The sequence below is a fragment of the Pleurotus ostreatus genome (genome assembly GCF_014466165.1).
Source record: "Pleurotus ostreatus strain PC9 chromosome Unknown scaffold_2, whole genome shotgun sequence".
NCBI classification, from domain to species: Eukaryota; Fungi; Basidiomycota; class Agaricomycetes; order Agaricales; family Pleurotaceae; genus Pleurotus; species Pleurotus ostreatus.
This window is the reverse complement of record NW_023503157.1, coordinates 3,898,622-3,918,946: the sequence shown is the minus strand read 5'-3', so window position 1 is coordinate 3,918,946 and position 20,325 is coordinate 3,898,622. Positions and strand designations below refer to the sequence as shown.

Sequence of the window (20,325 nt, the reverse complement as noted above, 5' to 3'; positions counted from 1 at the left end):
GCCCAACCTGCGAACTACAACGAATTGCGTTGGGATAAGTATGAATAATACTAATGGCATAGGTAAGATCCTGAGAAGCAGAGGAACCTGCCAAACACCGCCAGATGACTCTCGTCATCATGCCTCCATGGTGAACCTTATCACCCTTATTCTCATTCACTACCATTTACCTGTTCCAATCGTTTCATTAGTGGCACGCGGTTTCAAATATGCAGAGTTTTTCTGCAGACAATAATTCTTGGCGACGGCACGTGTCGTATTTTGACTTCGGACTCGGGCGCAATGACCAAGTGATATGATTTCAGCGGCGACCGAGAGAACAACAAAAAGACATGAGCATTCTCCTTCTGGAGAAGCATGTTCTCTTTACCCTCTTGGCTCTTGGTTGCCCTCAAATCACGAAGAAAGTGGAAGACGTTTATCCGATGCACCCTTGTGCTCGTCGCCACTCTCGTATTGCTAGTGGATGATGCGACGCTGCAGAGTATGGGTCAGGCAGGGTTCTTCGCTGCGTTTGTAGAGTCATATTTTCAGCACCGTCATATCTGATCGTTACGCTTCTAGGATTCTCGCAATAATGCTTCCGCCTTCGATGCCGCTGACACTCTTCATTCTGGCAAACATGACGTTAGTCATTGGTATGCTATTGGGGTGGGCGTGCGGCGCAGCTGCTATGGCAGCTGCTCTCAAAGCACGAAGTCAGACTCTACTTATCGCACAGCTACAATCGGCACAGGCGTTGTAAGATCATTGCTCGCTCCCCCATGTGCATCGAATTAAAATTTACGTGCTAGGTTGGATCCAAACATGCCAGCTGCGCTGCAGTTTGAGCGTTTAATGTTCAACGGCCACTTTCTCGACACACGTTCATCGGTCGTCTATGGCGCTTTCATCTTCGTCGGTTCCTTCTTTCTTGCGGCAATCAGAGGCCTCTCTCCTAGTTTGTCGCTGCTGTCCATATTTGCTTTGATCGTTCTCGACGTGATGTGCTCTTATGGTCCTCGTAAGTGCTCTTCTCTGCATCAATCATTGTTGCATTGACGCGGAAATAAACAGTATTCTACTCTGCTCAGTACACTATAGCCAAGCAGTTCCTTATACCCACCGGGTATTACCTTGCTATTGCAATCGCTTCACTTGTCCTGGTCTTCCCTGAGACACTGAATCATGTTTGGTTGTCTCTCCTTCTCCTCGCTGACTCTGTGTTCGCACCAATCAAAGAAACCCTTGACCTCCTCTCGCAAGCTCTCTCCAGCCGTCCATCGGATCGCGCGACATGGGAGTCTTTCACACATACGGGCACCAACCTTCGTCAAGTAGTCACGGAGGGCGCACAGGGCCTACTGGGACAGACTGCACTCCTCGACGTCGAGTTTTCCTTGGGTAAACTGGGGCCTGGTGACCTAAAAAAGGTCAGTGGGGAGGTCAAATCATTGATATTCCAAACCAAGTATGTGTTCCATTGATGGCGATTCGTTTTATTTAACCGCGTGTTCAGCGGGTTGCTTTCATTCCTCACTTTTGTTCAGGAAGGGAACAAAATGGACGAGAAGGAAGAGGCGGATTTGGGACGCTCCGCTTCTTCTCAAAAGGATAAGCGGGATGGTATGGCTACGCCTGATAGGTTGACTTGGCTCCGACGAGAGATACGCGAACATGAAACACGGCACGGGCACAGCCTCGATTCTCTGGTCCCGATCTTAGAAAGCGTGTCAGTAGGTCTTAGGAGCGCATGCGATGATGTGCTACGGGAACTGATTGGGTGGTTCGACGTTTGCAATTCGAGACGCTGGCGATCGCTCTTTTTCGATCTATTGGGGCGAGGTCAAACCGTGGAGGATTTTCAGCGTAGGCACAAGGAACTGGTCATGTTGCTCAGCAGGCTCGAGCAGGAAATCAAGGTATTTCAGGAAGGCAGAGTGAAACTCATAGAGCCATATAAACAATTCTTCGACGTAGAGACTGGCAAACTAAAGGAGACGACAAAGCATCTACCTACTACAGAGAAGTTCACATCGAGGTGAGTTTCCATACTATTTTCCTAGTTGTTTGCCACTTACTATAGACTGGGATAGGTCACTATTTCTGTGCTTTGTTTTCTGCGATACCCTCCTCGTATTCTCTGATCGTCTCTCTCGAGTCATGCGCCTGGTCGTTGATCTAGATCAGAAACGGTCGAAGGTGAGGATGTGGGCACCGAGCGGGTTTGGGAAGATTGGGAGGAAGTTAATGAGATCCAAAGGTGATGATGTGAAGGGTGTAGTACCCCTAGCCATGGGCAGCGCAGCGGATCCGTCGGAATACGTGGACAGTGAGAACAGTACTATGAGGGATGGGGATGGAGACGAGGAAGCCACACGGTCCAAGCATGAGGAGAGCCATAGGGGTGTTGATCATCATCGTAAGTCGTCACAGCCTCTTACGCTCTCCGCCGTCCTCTGATTTCCGTATGCAGGCCGAAATCCGGATGCCCTACCTCCAAGAACTGGGATGGGTCGATTCGCTGTTCGTTTGGGTGCATTCCTCCGCTGGTTCAAATCTGCCGAGGGGGTTTTCGCTTTGAGGACGGCAATTGTGACTTTGGCCTTGTGGATTCCGGCAGTTGTACCATCCAGCGCTGGGTTCAACTACGAGCACAAGGGACTGTGGGCGTTGGTCATGGCGCAGGTGCTTGTTGGCGTTTCCTTCATGCCACGCCATAACTAACTTGGTATATTTCCTTTGGGAGTAGATGTCGTTGGCAGTATACGCAGGCGAGCAGGTGCGCATCTCGTTGTGGTTTCTGTAACCCCCCTCATGTTATATAGATTGCAGGCATTGCGCTTAGAACGGTGGGCACGGTGCTTGGGCTATTATGTGCGTTGGCCTCAAGTGATTGTGATAAAGGTAGATCACTAATTACTACGGTCCAGTGGGAATGGCAGTGTGGTATATCGGGGCAGGATCGGGGCTCGGTAATCCTTACGGTGTCGTTATCTCCACGGTGTGTTTTACCCGTAATGATAGTAAATACTTTACTGACGATCCGGGACTTTATATTCGGTCTCAAGACGGTCTTCGTTGCACCGTTCCTTTACATACGCGTTGTAGGGCCAATGCAAGATGCGATGTTATGGATCCTCGCTGGCGTTACAATTATTTTTGGTGAGTAACCCCCGTTTGGCTGGCACCCTTTGAAAACAGTATATCAAGTATTAATTCAATCTATGTAGTGGTCGGATATAGCTGGATAGACTCGCATCTTGAGATGCTCACGAGCTCTGGGGTAGGCGTGGAAGTAGGTTGGCGTAGAGCGTGAGTGCTCGATTGTAACAAGGTATCTATTGGCGAACACTTACGCTCCCTCATTTACCAGACTCCTGGTTATTATCGGGTTCGTAGCTGCCGTAAGTGGAACATCTTTTTTCTTTGGTGGTCATTTGGCGTCCCAAATTACTCACCTCCGCCTTTCCAGTTCGTTGTCATGTTGTTCCCTCAACCTACATCTGCGCGGACACTTGTTCGGAAAACGGTCGCCTCATCGCTGGAGCAGCTCGGTCGTGTTTTTGCATCCGAAGTCGACGCAATTCTCGCTGAGGAAGCCAAAGGGCGCAAAGGGATAGTGGAAAGGCCAGATATGGGTGATCAGCTGGAGGGCGTAGAAGTATCGCCAAAGGAGAAGAGGGTGAGGATATTGGCAGAGAGGATGTTGACCATCGCGGTACGTACGCTACCTTGAGGGGTTAGCATGCCGTTTGCGGCGTGGCTGACTACAATGTTCGTTTGTATAGACGCGGCTGCAAACACTCACGCCATCCCTGGACACTGGCAAATGGGAGCCTCAGTTGCAGTGAGTCATCCATTCACCTCCTCCTCTACTTGCTGACTTGGAGTTTCTAGAGGGTCGTGGCCCCAGCATCATTACCAGGCCTTGCATACACTCGAGTCAGTCCAAATCGAAGTTACGTCATTCGTCGCTGACCAGGACTGTAGGACCCGGTTACTCTCTTGTCTCGGACTTCTGGCTGGTTCATTCGTTAGACTGGACACCAATTGGTGTTACATCCTAGTTCATAAAGTCAGTCTTTCCTCATCTTTCTTTTTCATCCTAGCTGAGACTCGCGTTAGACTCCTTTCCTGAACCCGCACCTTGTGAGGCGCTTTTGTTTTTTCGACGCAGAGGCAATAACGCAGATTATTGCTTGTAGCTTGCTGATATATTTTCGACTATCTCTGTCCTTTCACACGCCTTATCGGCGGGATATCCAGTACCGGCATCGTTGCCTCGACTCCGTGACCGACTCATATATCATGATCGACACATGTTCGCTCATGGTCAGTCGTCGTTTCTCAAACCGCAGAAGTGTAGCGAAAAGAAGGGACTACTTGACAATGGTTATTCATCGACAACCGAACTCGACCCGAGCCCAAATAAAGTTGACGGTGTGACTATTGGATTTGAAGAGTTGACTTTGGATGTATTGATTGTGTGTGATAGACTGTATTGCAGATCCGGTATAACTAACCCCAGTTCCACAGGATGACCAGCTACCCGCACACTCAACTGCTGTCCTGGCAATTTCCTCAATTCTGGCGGTAAGATGCTTTCATTACAAATTGTACGCCGACGAGTATACTCACTTAGATGCCTTATAGATCATCGACGAGATCGCTGATATAATTCGTATCCTGTGCGGCGAGACCTCTTTTGAAGGAATAGGTGCTCTTCACCAAGAATATTTGAATGGAGAGGAAGCCATGTTATACCATGCATGAGGATCATACGTAGTTTTCTATTTCGCATATTCGTATGGGTCAGTTGAATATTTTCATCACAGGGTTAAATATACTTACCCCTGCCACAGATTCTCTGTTGAACCGCTGGTATCCTGGCAGGGGGGCCATAATTCTGTTATATCATTTGCCACTAATCACTACCACTGTCTTTTTTGTCGCTTAGTCCTCTCGTTATACACTCCATTCTTTTTTTGCTCTTCAGAAACTTGGTAATAGATTGTCGCGAGAGTAGCTCTTGCTTTCTCTCGTAATATTTTGCTGTTACCCATTGCCTAGTGACTCGTCCAATTCATATTGCAGGGTAGTACTTGTGAGTTCAAACGTGCACCATATTGTGCTTTATCCAGAAGACTAAGAGGGAAGTCGGTATTATGTAAATATGGTACTACCGATTAGAGCCTTGGGTAGGCGACATATAATTTTGATTTTCCTCAAGAACTTATTCACGGCCCTCTTGGGTGGTATAACATAGCCTCTTCCCTGCTGAGGTATTCTTGATGTAAAGCACTGATTCCTTCAAAGGACGTCTCGCCGCACAGAATGCGTATTATATCTGCGATCTCATCGACGATCTATTGTCCTGCGTGAGTACGTTTGTAGCCATATGCGGTTGGAGGATCTTACACCCAGCACCGAGGATATCGCCAGAACGGCAGTCGAATGAGCCGGCAATTGATCATCCTGTAGACTCAAAGTGAGCTATCCATGCACCTGACCCACTAACGCGGGATCGGTCCACCACGCACCATCAACACATCCAAAGTCAACTCCTCAAACCCAATAGTCACCCCGTCTACTTTATTCGGGCTTGGGTCGAGTGCCTTGGTGGATGCATGGCCCGGCTCCGCCTTTTCGTTGTCATCTTTCAAACTGAGAGGGACTGACTGCTCGTGTGCGAACATATGTCTGTCATGATAGATGAGTCGGTCGCGAAGGCGGGGAAGCGAAGCGGGTACTGGGTGTCCTGCTGATAAGGCATGTGAAAGGACAGAAATGGTCGAAAAGACGTCCGCGAGCTGTACGCGTAGTCGGATTATTGATCGGACAGAAAGTGTCATTGTACTTACCAGATAGGGGTTGAGGAAAGGGGTCTGCGGCCCAAATTTAATCAAGGTGAGAAATGGGGGATAGTCGGCTCACTTTATGAACTAAGATGTAACACCAGTTGGTGTCAAGCCTGACAAACGAACCAGCCAACAGCGCAAGGCACGAGATTAACCGAGTCCTACGGAGCAAACGCCTATCAGAAAGGGCTTCACAATCGTTGTGACGAGATCATACTCAAGTGTGTGCAATGCCTGATAGTGTTGCTGAGGCCACGAGCCTCTAGAACACCTGGTCAACGAGAGGAAAATGAATTTAACCCCTAAGTCACTCACTGTAACTGTGGCTCCCACTTGCCAGTGGTCAGAGATGGCGTGAGGGCTTGCAGCCGTGTCTATCACACCGTTCATGATGGTCAGCTCCCATCTCGCACGCAATTCATGACGAGAACACGCACCGCAACAGCCAGCAACTTCTCCGCTAGCTTCCGGATCCTCTTTTCCTTCGGTGACACCTCTACACCCTCGATGTGCTCATCCATGTTCGGCTTTTCTAATATGCCTTTGCGTCCCTTGGCTTCTTCCGCGAGGATGGCGTCAACCTCAGATGCATATACGCGGCCGAGGTGTTCCAGCGATGCAGCAACCGTTCTCCTAACGAGGGTCCGCGCGGACGTAGGTCGCGGGAAGAGCATGACAATGAACTAGAAAGCAAGGCAGACGAGATGATTCAGTAAGCAAGACAACTACCGGACTGAGATTCAACGCACAGCAGCAGTGAACCCAATGACGACCAAAAGGCTGTTGGAGGCCAAAACATCAGTATTCGTGAATATCTTGCCGTTTCGGGCACCTACGCTCGACGCCATCCTAATTCCACTCCAACCCCAGAGTTTGAAAAAATCAACAGATGGGTATCTATCCAACTGTATCCAACGACTGTACGTTCCATATAAGTTCCTATCTCCGCGCGCCACATGTAAATAGGCATTACGCACCGAAAATGATTGTAACACCAGCGAGGATCCATATCATCGCGTCTTGGAGGGGCGCCACAACGCGCATGTATAGGAATGGCGCAATGAAGACAGTCTTTCGATGGAACAGGCAAAAACAGCCAGTCAGTAACGTAGCTACGCCGTGAGTGAGCAACACGCACCGTGGCGACAACGATTCCGTACGGATTGCCAGAACCTGATCCTGCTCCGATATACCACACAGCCATTCCCACTAAATTACGATAGTTAATGTCCTGTATGGTAAACTGGATGGGGAGAATCGTACCCAATAACCCAAGCACCGTTCCTATCATTCTGACCGTAATGCCCGCAATCTAACCGACACCACCAACATCAGAATCACCAAAGATATGATAAAAACACTGGAAAAGCACGAACCTGGTCTCCGGCGTAAACACCTAGCGAGGTCTACACATACGCAAGGCAGCCAGATGAATTAGCCTCTACACATGTAAAAAAAGGGAAAGTAGTGCCAAGCACCTGCGCCATAATCAACGCCCACAGCCCCTTGTGCTGGTAGTTGAATCCCGCACTCGATGGTGCAACCGCAGGGATCCACAGCGCCAGCGTCACAACAGCCGTCCGTAGAGCAAAGATCCCTTCGGCAGATTTGAACCAGCGGAAGAACGAACCCAAACGAACGGCAAATCGGCCCATGCCAGTTCTTGGAGGTAAAGCGTCGGGGTTGCGGCCTGCAGCGAGATTATGAGTTGATAGGAGTTAAGAGGCAACAGCCACTAACGTTCGCATCGATCATCAAGGTCCGCTTGAGCTTTCTTATTGGGAGGGGGCGAACGTTCCCTCGTGCTATCCTCATCATCGTCTACATCGTCCTCACCCCTCATCGTGCTGTTCTCGCTATCGATGTATTCCGATGGGTCCGCTGCGGTGCCCATTGACAGAGGGACCACACTTTTGATATCCTCACCTTCATAAGCTCTGGTCTTCATCAACTTCCTCCCGATTTTTCCAAAACCGCTTGGTGCCCACAGTCTCACCTTCGGTCGTTTCCGGTCAAGATCGATAATGAGGCTCATGACTCTCGCGAGACGCTCGGAAAACACGACGAGCGTATCGCAGAAAACAAAGCATAGGAATAGAGACCTATGCAGAAAAGCAAGGTCAATAAGTGGTGACGAGTCCTTAGCAAAGGGACAAACCTCGACGTAAATTTCTCTGACGTAGGAATGTGCTTCGCTGTTTCCTTCAATTTCCCCGTCTCAACATCGAAGAACTGCTTATACGGCTCTATAAGCTTCCCCCTGCCCTCATTTTGGAAGGAGCCTATTTCTGCCGTAAGCCTCTCAAGCAGTGCAACCAAGTCCTCATGCTTCTTCCGAATGTCCTCGTCTGTCTGCCCGCGCCCGATCATATCAAAAAACAACGATCGCCAGCGCCTCGAGTTGCAAATATCAAACCACGCAATTATCTCTCGCAAGACATCATCGCACGCACTCCTCAGTCCGACGGATGCGTGTTCCAAAATTGGGACCAGAGAATCGAGGTCGTGGCCATGTCGCTGCTCGTGCTCGCGCATCCGCCGCCTAAGCAAAGTAAACCGATCCGGCGTAGCCGCCCATCCTGCTTCTCGCCTTTCGTACTCGGTGTGGAAGACGCTGGCCGCCCAAACTCCTCCTCCTCCTCCTTCTCGTCCATTTTGTTCCCCTCCTGCACGAAATTGAGGAACGAAAGCAACCCGCTGGGCTCACCGTAAAACACAATCAAAACAAGCTAATTACACACGTACCTCGTTCTGAACATCAGCGACTTCATCTCCCCGCTGATCCTTTTCAAGTCGCCAGGCCCCAACCGCCCCAACGAGAACTCGACGTCGAGAAGGCCAGTTTGCCCTAGTAAACCTTGTGTTCCAGCGATCACCGCACGGCGGAGGTTTCCGCCCTTTTGCGTGAAAGATTCCCATGTCGCACGGTCAGACGGTCGGCTCGACAGAGCTTGCGAAAGCACCCCGAGAGTTTGTTTTGTCGGGCTGAACACGGAGTCGGAGAGGAGAGACAGCCACGCATGGTTCAGCGTCTCGGGGAATATCAGGACAAGCGAAGCAAGGGCGATAGCAAGGTAATAGGACGTGGGAAGTAGGAACTGCTTCGCTATCGTATATTGCGAAGCGTAGAACACTGCCCGTGTCTGTGTTAGCCAGCTGGCACAGATACACAGAGAGGCACGCACGAGGTCCATATGAGCACATTACATCGAGAACGATCAAGCCGAAGATAGACACCAGGGCGAGATTGGGCACGAAGCCCCTCAACGCTCCGAGAAAGAATGCGCCGATGAAGATGAATGCGCCATAGACAGCCGACGAGCGCGCGTCGAGGAATCGACCTTGAAATATGAACTGTTGGAATTGCAGCTGCACCGGCACGTTTGGATCCAAGCTAAGACGAAAGTCGGTTTCAGCGGTTGGAGCGAGGCAACGGACTTACGATGCCTGCGCAAGTTGCAGCTGGCTGTTCAGGAGAGTCTGGCTCCGGGCCTTGAGAGCAGCGGCCATGGCAGCGGCGCCCCACGCCCATCCCAGGAGCATACCGATGCCCAAGGTCAACCCCGCGAGGATGAACAGGGTCAATGGCATCGAAGGCGGAAGCATTATTGCCAAAATCCTGCAATGATGTTAGGGGATCCCCTCGCGCCCTTTCGAGAGAAGCTATACGTACGCAGCAAAGAATCCCGCCTGTCCCATGTTCTGCAGCGTCACATTATCCACGAGCAACACAAGCGTGGCGAGGAGGACAAGGGTGCATCGAATGAAAGTCTTCCACTTTCTTCGCGAACGGAGAGCCAACAGAAGCCACGGGGGCAAAGAAAACATGGTCTCAAGGAAATGGGGATCCGAGGCTGTATTTAAGCACAACGTAACAACGGTTGTTAAATCATGGGCACCTCGCCGGAGTTAAAACAAACTTGAATTTGGACCGAATAGAAGAACCGCCGGCGAGCACACGGTGCGCGTGGGTTTTCTAGCCACGTGATCAATAAGAAGTAATCTCCCTTCAGGCTCAAAGTAAGTTTAGCATATATTCTGCACCGTTCTGCCTTGTTGCGTAGCCGACGAAAAAACATATTGTCATAAAGGTAACCACATGTATGTGGACTCCCTAGATGACATCGGTCTCAACACTATCACCCCATATCTGGATAAACTTTACAAACTGATTAGGCCTTCAGTACAGTTGTCAGTCTATCATGTACCTCGACTTAAAGGAACGGGCAACTTACAGTAAAAGTTCATGGTGCCCAGGGAAATTATCCATGCCACTGCTTCGTACCGGATTTGGGTTCAGAGTAAGGTATGCCTCAAATACGGGACTATAGGATGTCATCCAATGTACATATGTCGGTGGAGCCACGCTTGGGTGTTTGCCTCGTTTCTTCAGGACGATGTCTTGATCGTGACCCGTTTGTGTGACTGAAAGAAGTACACAAATTCAGCTACCATTTGTCAGAAAAGGAGCAAGCGAGGCCTACTGAGCGCAAGGTTTTTCGCTTCTATTGATAAACCATCCCGCTTGTTGAACTCGTTCGCGATGAGTTCTCCGTACGTACGAAGGAAGTCTGGGGTGTTGGCTGTCGAAGCTATCGCTCGGGATAGGATAACTCGCGCACGCATACCCTGTCCTGGCGGTGCAGCTACTGTCCACCTTCAGATACCGTTAAGCATGCTACAAAAACTGCCGCAATACGATTGCATACCTAACACCACCGTCGAACATTTCTATCCCATCCAAAGGCTCCCTGACGGTCCCACGACCCCCAGTAGCCCAGGCACTCCCACTTGCGCTCCTTTCAACAGCATAGCTCGCCAGCCCGTCCTCAAACACGTTGCACAGCTTCCTAAAATCAGTTGCGAAGCCGTCTGCCGTATACGGTGAGGACGGAAGGTATCCCAGATCACCGACCTGCACTTTCACGCCGTCCGCGAGAGTAAGGGAAGGGAGGACACGCTCGTTCATCAAGAGGTGATGTATTGAGTCGACAGAGCCTGGAATTTCAAGGCGTCGCAGCACGAGGTAGGAGGGATCAATAAGCCGAAGCATATGGGTGTCCAGAGGCGGAGGGATAGCATCGAACATTGGCAAGGGACCTATCAAAAGGCTCAGGGAAGTATACTGTGTCTCTACCGCTGGTCGCGTGGGAGTAGGAGCGAGCGTAGTCGTCGCAGCCGGCTCAAGGCACCCTGGTTGAGGGTCTGAAGCTTCGACAATTTGGGTACTCGGGCCATCAGGCGTGTTTTCATCGTCTGGAGCTGGGTCTGCAAGAGGGGTGACGGGGGCCTCGGCGGCACTCTGAAGCTTCATAACAACTAGGTATACTTCGGTGATAATAGCGGTCTTGAAGTGCGTTAGAACCATTCCTACCCCACGGGATAACCTCAAGTCCCACCTTGAGTCTTTCATTTGCATCAGACAACATTGTGCCGAACTTTTGGAGATCAGCACGGATGTCGTTGCTGTAGACCAGACGCTTGATGAAATTTGTAGCCGCAAGACGTTCCATGAAAGTTGAGATCTCTTGTAGAGTTCTAAGCACATGTGCATTGTGAGTAGAGGTGTGGGTGACGCTTGACACTGTTTCGTACGTCTCAAATGCCGTCAGGTACACTACGAGCCCAGGGGCCGCGTCCCATTTGTCTCCAAGTTGCTTCCTACGCTCTTGGAGCATGACCACGGCTCGTGTAGCAAGCTCCAAACAGCCTTGTTTGTCTCCTTCCATTTTCTAGCTAACCTTTAGTATTGCAGGCGGCAGTCCAAACAAAGTACGAGGCCCACCTGAATCGTGTTCAGAATATTGAGCAGTATAGATGCAGCGCCTTTGACAAACGGAACACCAAGCATGTCGGCGACATCTTTGCCAACGGAAGACACGGTGATGGCGACGGTCAACGCGGTGTCGCGCTGTTTCTTGGTTATCATCGGGGGCATGCTGGGGAAGACGAAGGCTGTTGAGCGGGCGCCATTGTTGCGCTAACCATTTGAACAGCCTGTCGATGCGGACAGATCAGGCATCACAGCGCAATCACAACTTCGTGAGAGCGACTTGTTGACCTGCTCGAAGTGGAATCTCCGGCTTCTCGATTGTCTGTATACTGGCCGCGCGCTTGGTACCTTGGTACTACCTATAACAACGGGGGCGGGATCCTTCGGCGCTCGTGAGCATTCGAAGTCACGACCGTCGACGGTCGATGGCGTCGAAGCAAAACCATATCACGCGAACGGGAGCCACACCTAAACAATCGCGCAACGTGGTCTGAAGTAAGGACCTGACGAACACATGCAAGGGGCGCACATGTCTTTTAATGCCGACCACACATATCCACGATAGCGTTGCCTCAACGCCGGGGAATGAAGAGATTGAGGTCAGTATCTCAACGAGCTACGGTCGAAAGCTTTTGTTGCTTGTCTCTTGCCAATGTCCGGAAACTTGGCCTGCGGGCGCCGGCCCTCGGCCCTCCTCTCAACCCCGGGTGGAATGATAAGCGTTCCGGTTCAGGGGGGCAGGGGCGTGACAAACCTCATTCCATTCACACCGGACGTCGACATTGCCGGGACCCCACTTTATAAAGTCAATGACACCGGGTTTACCCACGACATAACCTTTCAGAGATCACAAAGCAATGGCCGACCGTCTATCCCAAGTTTCAGGACATTTGACGAATACCTACGGGCGTGGCTTGCTCGCCGGCGAAGTCGCCATCATAACGTGAGTGTGAATGTAGTCTGTGTAATGCGGCGGTTAGCTCATTGCTGTTCTAGCGGAGCTGGCCAGGTATATAGCATTCGTGCAACCAGCCCCTGTATTAACTGACCTTGGGGATCCATAGGGAATAGGTCGTAGCACTGCCCTCCTGTTCGCGAAGGAGGGAGCTAAAGTTGTAGCGAGCGAGTGAGTCGCCAATGTTTGTAATGTCCGGATCTACCCTAACCACCCCGAAGCATCGACGCAGGGAGGCTGGATGCCGTTGTAGCAGAAATCAAAGCCGCCGGTGGAGATGCTATTGGTGTCGCTGGTGATGTTGGCGCAGACGACTTCCCCAAGAAGATTGTCGACGCCACGATAGCGTGCGTATACTCTATTTTTGACGCGACAGGTCGAATATGAAACCCGTCTATAGGAAATACGGAAAGATCAACCACATTGTCAATAATGGTGGGTGGTATGTCTTCCGTGCCATTTCTTCTCTGACCCAAGTCTAGCCGGCTTCACCTACGACAGAATGCTTCATACGACCCCAGATGATGCCTTCGACATCATCATGAAAATTCACGTTCGTGCGCCGTTCAGACTCGTGCGACAGGCCGCTCCTTACTACCGCCTTAAGGTTAGCTGACGCTCCCTTTTCCTGTTTTCCATTAACACTTCTTTGTGATGTAGCACGCCGATCAACGGGAGAATAGGTCGATAACTTACGTTTCCTCAACCAGTGGCCTACACGGCAATGTTGGACAGGCGAATTACGCAGCTGCTAAGGCTGCTGTCATTGGTTTGGGAAAGACGACCGCGAAAGAATGGGGCCCCTTCGGTGTGCGGGCTAACACCATTGCCTTTGGACTTGTTCACACTCGGTAAGCAATATACTAAACACCTGATAGTATGTTTAATCGCTTACCATAACGTTTTGTGTAGACTCACTGCAGCCAAAGAAAAGGGTGCCGCTATTGAGATTGACGGAAAGAAGGTCGCTCTTGGTGTACCCGGTGCCAAGGGCCCATCGGATGAGGAGGATCTTCCCTCGATCCCTTTGAGACGTGGCGCCTCTCCTGACGAAGCTGCTGGTGCCGTCCTCTTGTAAGCCCCTGAATTTCGTTTACCACTTCTTATCTGACGTCGTTGCAGCCTGTCGTCTCCTCTCGCTTCGTACGTTTCCGGCCACACATTGGAGGTCACGGGTGGTGGAGGTATCTAGCTTCACTAACGTTTGCTCCACAAAATCAGAATTCTGTTCACCAAAGTTACATGTATGATCATAATATTATTCGGAACTGAGACATTTGGTAGCAAGTAGGTAGAAACGACGGAAGTTACATTCAAGTACAGATGAGCAACGAGGATCATTTCTTCGGGACTGCAACGCGCCTTGCGGCATCAGAGGCAGTCTTTATTTCTTGCGAGGTGAGCAATCCCTTCTTCTGCGCCTGATCCATGACTTCTTCGCACCAATTCTGGGAGTTACAAGCCGCGCCAGGTGTCTTCACCTTTGCGGCTACTGCGATAGTCTCCAAGGATTTTCTTTGTGCCAGACTCATAACTTTGAGTGGGATAGCAACACTGATGCTAGAAGCCTTCTCCGCCTTGCTGACAGTCCAGGTGATTGGGCCATTGTTGCTGAGACTGTCGAAGCCAGAGTCGAGTTCCAAACGTCGCTGTATGAGGTCTCCGTCCTTGTTCACGCCCATATCCCAGGCGAATAGCCACTGAACGTCCTTCGCCGCAGGGTACCCTTGTTGATAACGGGGGTTCACTACAAGGTAGACTTGCAGAGGCTTGTTGGGATCCTCGATGCTGAAAACACCGACGCGGCGGTTGTAGTACGGGTGATTGATTGTAGGGAAATATGACATTCCTTGAGGCTACGAATTGCTCAGTGAACCCTTAAAGAGTAAATGGGCGACGTACTAGTAAGTGGTAGTTTGGTTTCAATTCGTTCCAACCCTGTCTAGCCGCCTTTTAATATACTCGGTATATTGCCACTTAATGTAGTGGCTACTTTGCATGTCCATGAGGGCTATGCTGGCCACTTCGCAGACAATGCCTCCCCTCCATGGCCATAATTGGCTTGCGGCGCTAATCTAAAATGACTATAAAAGGCAATTTCTGTTCTACTTCCGGGTATGGATGTGTAAGACTCAGGCCGATTGTGGGGGTGGCTAATCCAGTTTCGACGAGCCTCACTTCAGGAACAATATCCTGGTCATTGGGTGGCTTTGTCTCTCTCCGATACCAGTGGCTGCTGGGATTCTGCCACGATGTCAGGGATAGCTAAGAAACGTTGATCGTGGAAACGTATTACTGACCGTGGGAATTTATATTGTGGAAACCTTGCCGTTCCCTTCAACAATGATCACCGCCACTTTGTAATGCCCAGCATTGGACCAGAGATTCCCGCTCATCTATTGAGAAATACCACCCCAGGAGACGAGCAGCAAGGGGAACCCTCCATAGGCCCGAAAATTCCGCATGCACTTACTACTGCTCCCGACGACGATGACGACGACGACGACTACACCCCTCTACCCCCAGACTTAGTCGCATCAAGATCAAGTGATAAAGTACGTCCCGCAAGGCCTATATTAGGACCATCTTTCCCGCCTGCTCCAGGAAGCAGCGTAACTTTCGACGACTCTGATGATGACGAGGTTGGGCCGAAGCCCTTGCCCGCAGGCATCAAGTACAGGGAGCAGGATGCCGTTGCGCAGTTCATAGAAAAGGAAGAGGCCAGAAGGAAGAACGCGGAGGTGAGCCGTTAGATGCTGCATCTTGATGTATGAAGGTCGAGACAGTGTAGGAAGCAGCGAAACCAAAAACCCTGAAGCGAGACGAATGGATGTTGGTGCCGCCATCATCCTCTGATTTGTTAGGCAGTGAGTTTCTTGTGAAAGTTTCATCTATCATATTGCATAACAGGCCTGCGCAGATTTGGATCCTACAAAACTTAACAAACCCCGCCAATTCTCCCGTTCTGCAGCGCCTGCTCGTGAAGTTGACAACTCACTATGGACAGAGACGCCCGCAGAACGTCAACAACGAATTGCTGATGAAGTCGCAGGGAAGAAACGCAGAGCTGCTAATGCTGAACCCGCGCTATCAGTCGAAGAAGAGCTAGAGATGCGTAAGAAGAGAAGGGTGGATGAAGCAATACGGAAGGGGGTCGAGGAGCATACGGTGCGTGCACTCCTTAATATGCTTAGGCTATCGTGTTTACTTCAGCACCGTAGCGCAACATACGAGGCTCAGCCCTCGTAGACCGCCATGCCAAATCATCGAAGCAGGATGATGACCCAAAAGCGAGCGCTATATGGGAACATGGCAGAGATATGTCTCTCGGAGGAAGACTTATGGACGATTCTACTCGGGCAAAGATGCTCAAGGATGCGAAGAGCCTCGGAGACAGGTTTGGATCTGGATCAAAAGGTGGCTTCTTGTAATCAGTATTTATGTCCATTATCTCCTCCGTCCTCGTCGCTAGCATCTACGGCGACTTTGTCATTTTCATCGAGCCTAGAACCCAGCCGCTACAACGGAATGCTCACTAAGAGTGCGAGCCAGGTGCTTTTCAGTCATCTTATTTGTCGTATCTCTCACCCAATGGCAGTCACAAGGTTGACATACTTGATAGAACCATTTCAAAGAATTCTTCCGACGAAGTTCACCATTGTGATCTCATACGCTTGCGCGTGTTGGAAGCTCAAGGATGAACGAATGACCCGGTACTTATGCATATGCCTCGCTCTACGCTCATCCCCCTGGCTTGACTTCTCTCAATCGGATGCGTTTGCTTCGCGGCGCTGCTGCCTTACACGGTCCGACGTGGGCCAATCTACACCACCAACGAGCCCCATGATCGCGAAGCATACGCTTAGTGGCATTCGACGGTGCGACGAAGGTCCGCATTTGGGGCCGAGAAGTATATAAGATGCTATTACCACTCCAAGTCTCAGCTAGATTATCATGACCAGGCATCTGTTACCCATCGTCTTGGTGGCATGTCTATGCCCGCATTTCATCCTGGCTGCTGGATTCCCTGATTGTGCCAATGGACCCCTCAAGAACAACACGGTCTGCGACACCAGCAAGAGCGCCAGAGAACGAGCTCAAGCTGTAATTAGCTTGTTTACCGATGACGAGCTCATGTCAAACATGGTGAACGAATCGCCCGGGGTGCCGAGGCTGGGACTTCCAAGCTATAATTGGTGGTCAGAAGCCCTTGTAAGCACGCTCTCCTGGCGTTTGTTCTCACCGAGGGCTAATCACACGATGGGCGTTCTAGCACGGGGTTGCTTCTAGTCCTGGTGTTACATTCGCTCCCTCCGGGAATTTCAGCTCTGCTACGTCATTCCCTCAACCTATCCTCCTAGGGGCTGCTTTCGACGACGCCCTCATCAAATCCGTTGCAACTGTGATCAGCACGGAGGCTCGGGCGTTCAATAACTTTGGCCGCTCAGGCCTGGATTACTTCACTCCCAATATCAACCCGTTCAAGGATCCCCGATGGGGACGTGGTCAAGAGACCCCTGGAGAGGATCCATTTCACATCTCTCAATATGTGCTTCAGCTCATTGACGGCCTTCAAGGCGGAATCGACCCGAAGACCTTCAAGGTGGCCGCGGACTGCAAGCACTTTGCCGCTTATGACCTCGAACTCTGGCAAGGCATCGACCGTTTCCACTTCGATGCTACCGTCACTCCCCAGGATCTCAGCGAGTTCTACCTTCCACCATTCCAAACGTGTGTCAGGGATGCCAAAGTCGCTTCGGTCATGTGCAGCTACAACGAAGTGAACGGAGTCCCGTCCTGCGCGAATTCGTTTTTGCTGCAGGATATTTTGAGAGATTTGTGGGGATTCGACGAAGATCGATGGGTCACGTCGGACTGCGATGCCGTCGATAACATCTTTAGCACCCACAACTTTACGTCCACGGCCGCTCAAGCAGCTGCTGACGCATTGAAGGCAGGGACTGATGTGGACTGTGGTTCCGCTTACGCCCTTCATCTACCCGATGCATTGAGCCAATCCCTGGTCACGAGGGCGGACCTAGAGAAAGGTATGGTCAGGCTATACACATCTCTAGTTCGGTACGTTCCCTTCTCTACGTCAATACCACGACTACAGAAGGCTTACCATGCGAATTTGCTTGATAGACTAGGCTACTTCGACCCTCCGGAGAGCCAGGCATTCCGTCAAATCGATTGGGCTGATGTCAACGTCCCGAGCGCTCAGGCTCTCGCTCACCAGGCAGCCGTAGAAGGCATCGTAGTTTTAAAAAATGACGGCATTCTTCCGTTAAGCAAGAAATTCAGGAGCGTCGCTGTTATTGGTCCATGGGCGAACGCGACAACACAAATGCAAGGCAATTATCACGGTGTGGCGCCTTTCCTCGTTAGTCCTTTCCAGGGCGCCGTGGACGCTGGGTTCAAGGCTACCTTTGCTTTTGGTACATCTATGACGGGTACTACCACCGATGGCTTCGCAGAAGCCTTATCTGCCGCTCGAGGCGCCGACTTGGTCATCTTCGCTGGGGGAATAGACGAAGTTACGGTTGAGAGGGAGGGTCGTGACCGTACTGCTATCACTTGGCCTGGAAATCAACTCGACCTCCTCTCCGAGCTGCAGGCGGTGGGCAAGCCAATTGTTGTACTTCAGTTCGGTGGCGGCCAAGTGGATGACACCTCCTTGAAAAACAGTCGCAAGGTTCGTGTTCCATATCAGTCCAACCGTTCGGTGTTTATCCCATCGCATGTAGGTGAATGCCATCGTCTGGGGCGGCTATCCTGGCCAAAGCGGTGGAACGGCCGTATTCGATATCTTGACAGGGAAGGTTTCCCCCGCTGGGCGCCTCCCCACCACACAATATGAAGCCGGATATGTCGATCAAGTCCCCATGACTGATATGACTCTTCGTCCAACAAGTGCAAATCCAGGTCGCACGTACCAGTGGTACTCAGGGACGCCCGTCTTTGAATTCGGCCACGGACTTCACTTCACGACATTTGCTTTGTCGTGGCAGAAAGCTCCGAAGGCGCGATACAGTACCTCCGACTTCGCATCGGCCATCCGCCGTTCACAAACACCAGACTTGATCACATTCGACACGTTCCGAGTCACTGTTCGCAATACTGGATCAAGGAAGTCCGACTTTGTCGCCCTTCTGTTCGCCAGTGGGAACGCTGGCCCTGCTCCGAGGCCTAACAAAAGGCTGGTGTCTTATACAAGGTTGCATGGGATCAACACTCGGTCTTCTAGTCGGGCAGAGCTCAAAGTAACTTTGGGTTCTCTGGCCCGGGCGGACACAGAGGGCAATACATGGCTCTTCCCTGGCGACTACGTCTTGACGGTCGATACGCCGGGAACAATATCCAGCCATTTCCGGCTTGAAGGCAACCCAATCCAGCTCAGCCGTTTCCCACAAAACACGAGTGCGAAGTGATGCATCTTGAATCTTGCTACTGTAAATGCTTGTTACCTCTTGGCTGCTTATTGTATCTGTGGGTTCGCTAAAGTCCATCAATGACTATTCGTGAAACTCTCCGTCACCGGCGTGTCATAGGCAAGATGGAGGAACAAGTCCCTTGGCATAAGGAGCTATTCTATGTCGGCGTTGTGGCATTCACACCATTTGTGATATTCGCTGTTCTAATCTGCTCTGCCATAGACTTCTGCCATAGAGGTGCTGCATCGATATCGCTACGCCTTAAGAGAAAGCGGGAAATCACGTATAGCGAAACTTGTCTACTCCAAGTTGAGCAACGCTTTCCCTGTCACTATAGGACTTGATCATGGTATATAACCACTCCCATAACCTGTCCGTGGCCACTCTATCTACCGAGTATAGTTATACAGTTTGTTTGGCTCACATCCGTCATTGTTCTTATGTGGATGTGGCCACTTCTACTCGCACTGCAATATAAAGGCACTTCATCGTGCTTAACTCAAACACCCACGAGCACGGAACATTGCTAGCCGTCTCCCAGCTAAAAGGTAAGTCAGGCGCTCAAACGGACTTCTTCGTGACTTGCCTGACCTGGGTAGTAACTTTCAGCCCGACGCGATCACGAAGCACCAGAATCATCCTCCAAATTCAACGTCCGGAACGTAAGAAGAAAGGATGGCAATCCGTGTTTGTGTTGACAAGTTCGGTCGTCCATCTGGTCGCACTGGCCCCGTGGGCCTTCTATCTTATAAGGAGCCGACCCATCCTCTTCTCGTCAAGTTGATTATCTGCCCGCCTCACACCGACGGCCATACTCGTCCACTCAATACCCAGTTAAACAGGAGCGCTCATTGGATGCTCGCATGGGATATTGGATTTACTGGCAGCGGCAACGTAGCCCAGCGACGCTTCCAAATCATTCCAGAGGAACTACCCACCGGCGAAGATCATCTCACCAATTGGGGCGGCCTCATAGTGGCGGACAATCCGGAGGACCATCCCGAAAGGATATACATCTCTATCAAGGACAAGATGACGTTCTCTCAACGCCAGGTCCTAGGAGAAATTGCCGATGGGATGCCTGTCCGACGTCCGGGAAATGGGTGGAACGGGCAAGACTGGTGCCTAGAGGTATTAGCAGAGGTTCAAAGCGGGGAATCTTGGAAGATGAAGAACTTCGCCGCGTTGCTCAGCTGGCTCTATCTCCCTCTTTAATTGCTCGTCTTTGACATATATGACTACATATCGCTTTGTTCTCCTCATTCTCGCTCGCAACATCTTCCGCAGTACAGAAATTCATTACAATCTCCATTAGACCACATA

At 50.9% G+C, this 20,325-nt stretch overlaps 9 protein-coding genes across 9 annotated transcripts; 5 read left to right on the top strand and 4 right to left on the bottom strand.

The window, feature by feature from the left end:
* Nucleotides 1-357: 357 nt before the first annotated feature.
* On the top strand, nucleotides 358-4,755 carry PC9H_004273 (uncharacterized protein; the record flags this gene model as incomplete). Its single annotated transcript, XM_036773860.1, has 23 exons — nucleotides 358-512; nucleotides 565-741; nucleotides 795-1,003; nucleotides 1,057-1,450; nucleotides 1,499-1,715; nucleotides 1,893-2,020; nucleotides 2,076-2,401; nucleotides 2,456-2,667; nucleotides 2,732-2,761; nucleotides 2,808-2,856; nucleotides 2,913-2,983; nucleotides 3,051-3,144; nucleotides 3,213-3,294; nucleotides 3,356-3,386; nucleotides 3,455-3,700; nucleotides 3,771-3,829; nucleotides 3,880-3,924; nucleotides 3,973-4,057; nucleotides 4,108-4,131; nucleotides 4,188-4,247; nucleotides 4,320-4,466; nucleotides 4,519-4,575; nucleotides 4,636-4,755. 23 exons carry the CDS (start codon nucleotides 358-360, stop codon nucleotides 4,753-4,755), a joined length of 3,018 nt encoding a protein of 1,005 aa, XP_036635333.1.
* A 464-nt stretch (nucleotides 4,756-5,219) lies between these two features.
* Nucleotides 5,220-8,210, bottom strand: PC9H_004272 (uncharacterized protein; the record flags this gene model as incomplete). Its single annotated transcript, XM_036773859.1, has 17 exons — nucleotides 5,220-5,348; nucleotides 5,401-5,457; nucleotides 5,523-5,792; nucleotides 5,844-5,867; nucleotides 5,917-6,001; nucleotides 6,058-6,102; nucleotides 6,156-6,214; nucleotides 6,278-6,523; nucleotides 6,590-6,620; nucleotides 6,677-6,758; nucleotides 6,818-6,911; nucleotides 6,979-7,049; nucleotides 7,104-7,152; nucleotides 7,217-7,246; nucleotides 7,319-7,530; nucleotides 7,581-7,942; nucleotides 7,999-8,210. The coding sequence occupies 17 exons, from the start codon at nucleotides 8,208-8,210 to the stop codon at nucleotides 5,220-5,222; spliced, it is 2,058 nt and encodes a 685-aa protein (XP_036635332.1).
* Nucleotides 8,211-8,296: 86 nt separating this feature from the next.
* PC9H_004271 (uncharacterized protein) lies at nucleotides 8,297-9,668 on the bottom strand (the record flags this gene model as incomplete). The annotated part of the gene is made up of 5 exons (XM_036773858.1): nucleotides 8,297-8,537; nucleotides 8,586-8,973; nucleotides 9,026-9,234; nucleotides 9,283-9,459; nucleotides 9,514-9,668. 5 exons carry the CDS (start codon nucleotides 9,666-9,668, stop codon nucleotides 8,297-8,299), a joined length of 1,170 nt encoding a protein of 389 aa, XP_036635331.1.
* Nucleotides 9,669-9,954: 286 nt separating this feature from the next.
* PC9H_004270 (uncharacterized protein) lies at nucleotides 9,955-11,778 on the bottom strand (the record flags this gene model as incomplete). The annotated part of the gene is made up of 7 exons (XM_036773857.1): nucleotides 9,955-10,018; nucleotides 10,076-10,265; nucleotides 10,325-10,497; nucleotides 10,550-11,187; nucleotides 11,240-11,378; nucleotides 11,436-11,572; nucleotides 11,626-11,778. The coding sequence occupies 7 exons, from the start codon at nucleotides 11,776-11,778 to the stop codon at nucleotides 9,955-9,957; spliced, it is 1,494 nt and encodes a 497-aa protein (XP_036635330.1).
* A 692-nt stretch (nucleotides 11,779-12,470) lies between these two features.
* Nucleotides 12,471-13,760, top strand: PC9H_004269 (uncharacterized protein; the record flags this gene model as incomplete). Its single annotated transcript, XM_036773856.1, has 9 exons — nucleotides 12,471-12,556; nucleotides 12,610-12,622; nucleotides 12,678-12,739; nucleotides 12,790-12,915; nucleotides 12,969-13,003; nucleotides 13,051-13,175; nucleotides 13,229-13,419; nucleotides 13,481-13,642; nucleotides 13,691-13,760. 9 exons carry the CDS (start codon nucleotides 12,471-12,473, stop codon nucleotides 13,758-13,760), a joined length of 870 nt encoding a protein of 289 aa, XP_036635329.1.
* Nucleotides 13,761-13,905: 145 nt separating this feature from the next.
* On the bottom strand, nucleotides 13,906-14,415 carry PC9H_004268 (uncharacterized protein; the record flags this gene model as incomplete). The annotated part of the gene is made up of 1 exon (XM_036773855.1): nucleotides 13,906-14,415. The coding sequence occupies one exon, from the start codon at nucleotides 14,413-14,415 to the stop codon at nucleotides 13,906-13,908; it is 510 nt and encodes a 169-aa protein (XP_036635328.1).
* A 516-nt stretch (nucleotides 14,416-14,931) lies between these two features.
* PC9H_004267 (uncharacterized protein) lies at nucleotides 14,932-15,999 on the top strand (the record flags this gene model as incomplete). Its single annotated transcript, XM_036773854.1, has 4 exons — nucleotides 14,932-15,309; nucleotides 15,360-15,435; nucleotides 15,489-15,736; nucleotides 15,790-15,999. 4 exons carry the CDS (start codon nucleotides 14,932-14,934, stop codon nucleotides 15,997-15,999), a joined length of 912 nt encoding a protein of 303 aa, XP_036635327.1.
* A 523-nt stretch (nucleotides 16,000-16,522) lies between these two features.
* Nucleotides 16,523-18,999, top strand: PC9H_004266 (uncharacterized protein; the record flags this gene model as incomplete). The annotated part of the gene is made up of 4 exons (XM_036773853.1): nucleotides 16,523-16,780; nucleotides 16,842-17,647; nucleotides 17,714-18,263; nucleotides 18,316-18,999. The coding sequence occupies 4 exons, from the start codon at nucleotides 16,523-16,525 to the stop codon at nucleotides 18,997-18,999; spliced, it is 2,298 nt and encodes a 765-aa protein (XP_036635326.1).
* A 678-nt stretch (nucleotides 19,000-19,677) lies between these two features.
* On the top strand, nucleotides 19,678-20,217 carry PC9H_004265 (uncharacterized protein; the record flags this gene model as incomplete). The annotated part of the gene is made up of 1 exon (XM_036773852.1): nucleotides 19,678-20,217. One exon carries the CDS (start codon nucleotides 19,678-19,680, stop codon nucleotides 20,215-20,217), a length of 540 nt encoding a protein of 179 aa, XP_036635325.1.
* Nucleotides 20,218-20,325: the final 108 nt, after the last annotated feature.